Below are 8718 nucleotides of genomic sequence, written 5' to 3' on the forward strand. Positions count from 1 at the left end.
CTGTAGTCCCAGCTACTTGGGAGGCGGAGGCAGGAGACTCGCTTGAGCCCAGGAGTTGGAGGTTGCTGTGAGCTATAATGCCACAGCACTCTACCCAGGGGGACAGCTTGAGGTTCTGTCTCAAAAAAAAAAAAATTTGATTTGTGGCTTGGCTCAAGCCACACTTGTAGCACAGTGGTTATGGTGCCAGCCACATACACCGAGGGTGACGGATTTGAACTCAACCTGGGCCAACTAAACCACAATGACAACTGCAACAAAAAATAGCCTGGCGTTGTGGCGGGTACCTGTAGTCCCAGCTACTTGGGAAGCTTACGCTAGAGAATCGCTTAAGCCAAAGATCTGAGGTTGCTGTGAGCTGTGCTGCCACAGCTGTCTACCCAGGGTGACATGTGAGACTCTGTCTCAAAATAGAAAAAAAGAAAAACAGAAAGAAAAAAGAAAAATTTGATTTGTAAAAAATTTAATATCAACGTATCTTATAATTAATTATGAAAATATTTTAATAATGCCTTCTAATAAATGGGGTTGTTTACTAACATGAATAATACAATTATAAACAGTAAACATCAAAATAGATATCTACAAGTGCTGAAAACATCATGCTAATATTAATTACCCCTTACTCTCTGTAGGAGGATTGTATAGATTGAAAATTAACATTGCCTATATTACCTCTTGCCCTTTATTAAGGATTGATATAAATGGTCTTAGACTTGTAATACATTTTATAAGCAAAATTTAATTTCAGGGTGTATATTTTTCCATATGTTAACATGGACTATGTAAGTGGTAATTTCTTTTTAATATATATGGCTTCACTCCCCTTTATTCTTTTTTCTATAATTAGTTACTCTATAGCAAGAAAGGACATTAAGGAAGTTGACATTCTCAATCTACCAGAAGCTGAGCTCTCCACTAAACCAGGTAAGTAAAGAGGAATCAGTCTGGTACTTGATACTATGGATACCCATGAATAAAGTAAGACTAAACATTCTTTGTTGCTGTTTTAACTTTTTAGAGTTAGTATCCACTCTTATTTGATTTTCTTTTAATGTCTAGATGAAATATTTGGTTTGTAACTTTTAGGTCAGTTTAATTTTTCATGTTTTACCATTATGATATCTCACAGTATTCCCTATTGTGATAACAAACATTAGTGTATATAATAACCTGGCAAATGTATCAAGCTTATAACACCGTTTCATTAGTTATAGCTGAATTTGAATTCTGATCTTCGGCCTCTGAATGTCATGTCTTTTGTGTCACTCTGTGCCGCCAGTTCCATAGCACCTGCTGAAGTATGCTTTCACTCGTAGGGCTTCAGAAAGCAAGCATCTTCTTAAGAACTGGAGTTGTTCCTGATAATTGGAAAATGGATATAAGCGAAATCCTTGAGTCATCCAGTAGTGATGATGAAGGTGGCCCAGCTGAAGAAAATGATGAAGAGAAGGAAAAGGAGGCCAAAAAGGCAGAGGAGGAGATGGTAGGGATAATTTCACATTTGTAACAAACAAAAGCATTTTACTACTGTTAGTAAGAATCATACCTGCATGATTTTCCCTCTGTTTAGTTTCTCTATTATTTGTTTCTTTCCATTTCCAGCACAGCTGAATTTGGGGATTGAGTAAGCTTTGTGCCTCGTAGCTCAGTGTATATAACTCAAGAGGTCACAGAGAAGTACTTTTCAGGTTAATTTATCAACGAGTGCAAACTGTTTGTTTTTGTTTTTTTCCAAACAACTCTGGAGGAAAGGAATGTAATTTTTAAGTATTTTATGTGTGTTAACTTGTTTAAACTGTTACCATATGAAGTAGCCATTTTTATCCTACTTTAAAGGTGAAGAAAGTGAGATTCAGGAAGGTTAAGTGATTTTCCCAAGTTGGCACAACTGAAATGTGGAGGATAGGAATTTGAACCCAGATCTGGTCTGTAAAAATCGTAGAAAAGGTTTATGTTGTAGTTTGTAAGTGCTTATGGCTGTCTTTGTGATATTGCCATGTCATTAAAACACACATATGACTGTAGGAAATCGCCCGTGAAGGTGTGGCATGATCACTTACATGCCTAGTGTTGTCTGTTTATGTAGCAGTGTTTTTTCAAATGGGATAAACTGCCTAGTATCTTTTTGGTTGTTATGGGGTAAAGGGGCTTAGGGGCAAGACAAAGAGAATGAATTTACTGGAAAGGAGGACCTATTTGACCATGAAAAGTATTTGTCTGGAAAAAACGTGGGATGCTTGTTTCTGTTTTACTTACACAAATAAGAATTCATAAAAGAAAATGAAGATACTTTTGTGTGACGGGGGCATACGCTGTTTCTTTCTTTTTACTTTCACTGCAGTATTGGGGTTTTTTACACTCTGAAATCAGAATGGCGGTTCATACTTACAGGCTGCCTACAGAGTTGCCATAGTAACGTGCTGTTGGTTTCCAGTGAGCATGCTCAGGAAGACAGGAAGGGTTAGCAGAGGCTTGGCAGGTTGCCAGGGGAGGTCTGCCAGCTGCTTTGAAATGGGCTGTCTTTCTTTTCCTTTCATGTAATGTCTGATTTTTATGTGGAAGAGAATGTAAGTAGTGCTGTATGACCCTGCGGATGCTATGCCCTAAGAGGGAAAACAAATATTTGCAAGTCAGACTGAAAAATGCCTAGACTCTGTACTGATTAAGTAGAAGGGGAATCTAACCATTTTGCATTTGAAAGAAAATGCAGCATATAGGTAAGATTTTTTTTTTGTATATTTAGTTGCCATTTTGCTTGCCAAAAATGGGGTTAAATGAGAATTTTAGATGTTGGTGATGTGGCTGATATGGTAGGACCATAACCAAGCGTAATTGTTTCTTCTGTAAAGACAGTTGGAGTCTATTTTTAGAATATCAATGGTTGAAGGCTATTTTTCTGAACCATAAGATAGATTTTGAAATGAAAATGATGAGACAGTTTAGCTAAATTGAAGATTTAAAGTCTGAATATTAATGTTATTTTTGCATTTGATCTGTATTTATTTATTATATGTTTTTAGGGTAAATAGGCCACGTTTGCAGGGTGTGAACTCTTAGAATCTGTGGTTTAGCTTTTGTTTTTGTTTTATTTTATTAACCTTAGTTAAGCTCTTACACTGCCCAGTATGGAAAGAGATCGTCTCTTTATTTTTGCTAATGCTTTTATTTGGAGCCCCTTCCAGAATGCATTTTCCCTGCCCCCCTCCATCCTTTTCTTAAAAACCCTAAAATTTGAAACAAAGAGGGTAAGAAGCTTTGTAGAAAGTTGCAGAGGGTGTCTATAAATAGTAAATTATAAATAGTGCTCTTATTACCATGACTAATTTCATAAATATTGTAATGTTTTATTCAAGCTGTGAATAATGTTAATATAAAAGAAGGAAGAACGGAGGCAAAGCTCTATTACCTATTGTTTGCAGGTAATAGTAAAGAAATATTTAAAGGTGAAGGTGCCTGTAAGGATAGTATCTTCTTAAAACGTGTTAATTGTGTTCTGAGCCTGTTAAAAGTGAGCCAGGATGCTTTTCATCTATTGAAAATAACAGCAAAATTACAGAATTTAGGTACTGATTTATATGACTGTTAATATAAATTATTTTTCTGATGGTCAGTGGCATAGCATATCTTTACTGAATTAGTTAATATAAACTAATTCTTTTTTCTCTGGCCAGAGAGGTAGATTTTCTTGAGAGAAATTTTGGTTGCTTTAGAAAAAAATCAGCTTCCTTACCTTGTTCTTGGATATAAGATTTAGTTGCTGAATCATTCTAACTTGTCTTGAACAGTAATTTAAAAATTTTTAACGTACTAATAAACTAAAGAGCGCTCTAAACTATATATTAAAAGGGGGGGGGAGATGAGTATGCTATAAAATGGATAAAAATTTGGTAAGCAGGCCTACCTGGCTTAGTCACCATGGGCCTTTACCATGCAAGTGAGGCTTAGCTGTTGCATTACATTACAGCTCAGAGTCTTTGCAAAATGCAGCGATGCTGTGCTTTTCATGAAGATTTAATGCTGCTTTACAGTGATCAGAAAAATCTTTTATAACGTTCTGTAACCACTATAACAATATAGTCTGTCATTTGGTATTTGAAGTATAGCAAGCAAATTTTATGCAGTAGAATCATACAAGTGTGAGATACTTTTGCAGATACTCTGCAGTGTTAATGCAATAGGCGGTGGATATGGGTTTTATGGCTAGTGCTTTGGGCACCCTAGCATGGCCTTACTATGGACTTTACTATGGAGAAGTATCTTTTTTACTTAATGTTTTTAATTCCTACACATTGATAGTTCAGGATTTGAGTAAAAGATTGTTACTGCAAGGGAAAAAATTTGAGGATCTGACAGAAAGTTGATCATATCTAAATTGGTGACTTTAAATTTAAACTCATTGATATACTGAAAAGAAAGTGCTGGAGAGTATTTTTGTTAATATTTCTGATGTGTTTTTTATTTATTAAGAAAATATCATAATAGAAGTGATTCTACTGAATTTTCACCTTTGAAATTGATTGAAAAGTCCATGTAAGCACAATAATGACATCAACTATTCATTTTTTCCTGACTTGTATTTACTTTAGATAAATATAGGACAGTTTTCTAAGAGTGAAATAAATGGATGGTAGTTTAGAAGACTTTCAAGGGCAGTATGACAAGTCTTAGCTTTCTTAATCCTTTTGGCTTCTCAAAACTAGGCTTACATGTTAGGCTCTTTAAAAAAATATTCTTTTTTATTTTAATTAATTTATTTATTTATTTTTGAGACAGAGTCTCACTATGTCATCTTGATAGAGTGCTGTGGCATCACAGTTCACAGCAACCTCTAACTCTTGGGCTTAAGTGATTCTCTTGCCTGGCCCTTCCAAGTAACTGGGACTGTAGGTGTCTGCACAATGCCTGGCTATCTTTTATTGCAGTTGTTCTTGTTGTTTAGCTGGCCAGGGCCAGGCTTGAGCCTGCCACCCTTGATGCATGTGGCCAGCACCGTAACCACTGTGCTATGAGTGCTGAGCCTCAAACAATTTCATTTTTAGTAATGAAAATTAGAATTTGGGCTGGGTTCCTATAGCTCATTGGTTAAGGTGCTGGCCACGTGCACCAGGGTTGGTGGGTTCAAACCCAACCCAGGCCTGCTAAACGAAGAAAAAAAAGAAAAGAAAAGAAAAGAAAATTAGAATTTGGTGAATTTTTGTAAGAACTGCTCTTTTTAGTATTAACACCCATTTCTCTAACCATGTGAATTTTCTGTGGATTGCTATTACATTTAATGCCTAAAATTACATTCCACTATTGTAATAATCATAAGTAGTTTTTAAATTCGTGGTAATTTTTTTTTTTTTTTTTTGGAGACAAAGTCTTACTTTGAGTAGAGTGCCATGGTCTCACAGCTCACAGCAACCTCAAACTCCTGAGCTCAAGCAATTTTCTTGCCTCAGCCTCCCAAGTAGCTGGGGCTACAGGTGCCCACCACAGCGCCCGGCTGGTTTTTTTGTTGGCAGTTGCCATTGTTGTTTTAGCTGGCCATGGCCAGGTTCGAACCCACCAGCCTTGAATGCCCTACCTACTGAGCTATGGGTGCCACCCCCGACCCATGGAAATATTTTTAAAGTCTAAATCACATAATTTATGCCCTTCTGCATACTGATAGTAAAGGCATTTGTTAGTGATCATTCAAGATCACTTTGTGTATAAGCCTAGAGTAAATTGTTGATAACTCAGGAAAGTCATGCTAACTTGGTAAAATTTTTGAAAATTGTTAAATGTAATGTTAATATTTTGAGAATATTCAATAACTCTTCTTGCCAGTCAAGTGTTCCTAAGCAGATTCTAAAAATGCAACCTTTAATGAATAAATGAAACGTTAGTTTGCAACCAAATATAACTGACTTGCTAAAGTCTTAAAAGTTTAGCCAGTTAAACAAGAAAACAAAAATGCTCTAATATGTTTAGAAAAATTGTTTCCAATATTAACATATAAAGAGTCCAGCCAAACTAGGGTCATCTAATCAGATTAATAAGGATTGCACATTTGTATACAAAATGAGTTATATTTTTATGTAGTTAACATTTTACATATCAATGCATTTTATAGTTGTGATAATATGATGGGGTTGATACTAAAAACTTGGATTTCTCAAAAGAAAAGAAAAAGGCCAGGCATGGTAGTTCATGCCTATAATCCTAGGACTCTGGGAGTCTGAAGCGGATGAATTACTTGAGCTCAGGAGTTTGAGACTAGCCTGAGCAAGAGTGAAACCCCTGTCTCTACTAAAAATAGAAAATTACCCAGGATTGTGGTGGGCAACTGCTACTTGGGAGGCCTAGGCAAGAGGACTGCTTGAGTTCAAGAGTTTGAGGTTGCTGTGAGCTATGAGACCATGGCACTCTACTCAGGGCAAGAGTGAGACTCTGTCTCAAGAAAAAGGAAAGGCAATTTAATGCTGTTTACCTCACATCTTGGTGATCAAAATGTATATACCTTTTTAAATGGGGAAAATTAGTAGGCTCAGCTAACTGTGATGTAATACAAGAGCCACATAATTATTTATTTTATGTGAGTTGTTGTAAACTGTGTTCTGAAATTATAAAAGTATATTACCATGAATATATATCTTTTTTTTTTTTTTTTTGAAACAGAGCCTCAAGCTGTCACCCTGGGTAGAGTGCTGTGGCGTCACAGCTCACAGCAACCTCCAACTCCTGGGCTTAAGTGATTCTCTTGCCTCAGCCTCCCAGCAACAACTCCTGGGCTTAAGTGATTCTCTTGCCTCAGCCTCCCAGCAAGCTGGGACTACAGGCGCCCACCACAACGCCTGACTATTTTTTTGTTGCAGTTGACATTGGTGTTCCGCAGGCCCAGGCTGGATTCGAACCCGCTAGGTCAGGTGTATGTGGCTGGCACCTCAGCCACTTGAGCTACAGGCATCTAGCCCAGGAATGTGTATCTTATGTGAGCCCTAAAATTTTCTGTAAGTGTACAACAGGAAAAGAATGGAATCACTGTAAGTTTTATGTTTAACAAATTTCATTAGGTCTTTAACATAATTGGTCATTTTCCAGTTTCTGTAATCAAATTGTTACCGCCTCCATTAAGCCAACAACCCTACCTGCATTCCATTCCACCTTCAGAAACTGGGAATTCCAGATGGAATTCTGCTGTAAACCCTGATTGCTTGCTCGCTTTCCCTTGAAGCACAATTGATAATGTGTTGTCCTCTGTAAGATAGGTCCCTAATTTTATGCCCTAGATCTCCCTTTCAGGAAATCTTAGACTATCAAATATCTTTTGTTTCCATCACCTGTAATATACTGACTGCCATCCAGAACAAAAACAAACTTTTTCCTTGGGGCCATCTTGTTTTAATATGAAAATAGAACAAAAACTTCAAAAACAAAATAATCTTTGCTAAGTTAATAAAAATTTCTGCTGGGTTTTACCCAGGGGACCACCCATCACTATGCTACAGTACAGCAGTGTCACTTGCCTGTGCACCAGGAGGTTCCCAAGGTAAAGATGTGTGAGTTATATATGCTTCATGAGACCCAGGCTCAAAACTAGTGAGTTCGATACAACTCACAGGGAAATTAATGTGTTAACCTATTTCTTCCCATTGTATCCTTTTCATCAGCTTTAAAAACATGTTTACATCTCTCCCAGCCTTCTTGACATCTGCTCCATATCCTTCCATCAATCTGCTGACCTCCCCTCCCTTCCCCTCCAGATACTATGTTCTTTCTTCACCCTCATGACCAGATTGCTCAGTTATATACTCTGTTACTGACCTTCCATTAACTCTTTTTATTTTTTGAGACATAGTCTTACTTTGTCACCCTCGATAGAGTGCCGTAGATTCACAGCTCACAGCAACCTCAAACTCTTGGGCTCAGGCGATCCTCTTGCCTCAGCCTCCTGAGTAGCTGGGACTACAGGCACCTGCCACATCGTCCAGCTATTTATAGAGATGGGGTCTTGCTCTGGCTCAGGCTGGTCTCTAACATGTGAGCTCAGGCAGTCCACTTGCCTTGGCCTGCTAGAGTGCTGGGATTGCAGGTGTGAACCACTGCGCCCAGCCCCTCTCGTTAACTCGTAACTCTCTGCAGTGTGTCTTGTCCTCTCACAACTCGACCAACCAGTGACTCTAATAAACTTCGTATTAAATCAAACAAATTTTCAACCTTATTTTATTTGACTACTTAGTAAGTACTCAGTACCTCTGACGTAACTTTTTTTTCCTGGTTTACTTCCCGACTAAATGATATAATACTCCATATCTGAATGTGAATCAAAGGTACCGCGTCATAGCCCCAGACATTGTATCAAAGTGCTGATGGGGATTTCTTCTTAATTTGTGAATGCTCAGACTCGTGTGTCAGACAGTGCTCATCCTCTTCAGACCTATTCATTTCAGTAAAAGCACCATGCCACCCAGTTGCCCAAGCCCTGTACACGAAAGTTGCCTGTGTCTTCCTTGTCTTCCCCTCTGCCTTCCAGTCAGACGTGCAGTTCTTTCTCTTGCACCTGCCAAGTGACTCTCACCTCTCTGTCTGTTTCCCTTTCTACTCTTTGCCAACCTTTTTTTTGGAGACAGAGTCTCACTCTGTTGCCCTTGGTAGAGTGCAGTGGTGTCACAGGGCACAGCAACCTCCAGCTCTTGGGCTCAGGCGATTCTCTTGCCTCAGCCTCCCGAGTAGCTGGGACTACAGGTGCCC

The 8718-nt window shown here is 38.2% G+C and overlaps 1 protein-coding gene across 2 annotated transcripts in view; it reads left to right on the forward strand.

The window, feature by feature from the left end:
• Positions 1-8718, forward strand: part of ARID4A (AT-rich interaction domain 4A) — a 93142-nt gene that overhangs the window by 30741 nt on the left and 53683 nt on the right. For both annotated transcript variants that reach the window (XM_023515869.1, XM_003794414.3), the window contains 2 exons: positions 851-927; positions 1320-1486. In XM_023515869.1, coding sequence (XP_023371637.1) covers positions 851-927; positions 1320-1486 — 244 coding nt within the window. The remainder of the gene's footprint in view (positions 1-850; positions 928-1319; positions 1487-8718) is intronic.

The sequence above is a fragment of the Otolemur garnettii genome, unplaced genomic scaffold (assembly GCF_000181295.1).
Source record: "Otolemur garnettii isolate 467f Iridium unplaced genomic scaffold, OtoGar3 scaffold00081, whole genome shotgun sequence".
In the NCBI taxonomy this organism is placed as follows: Eukaryota; Metazoa; Chordata; class Mammalia; order Primates; family Galagidae; genus Otolemur; species Otolemur garnettii.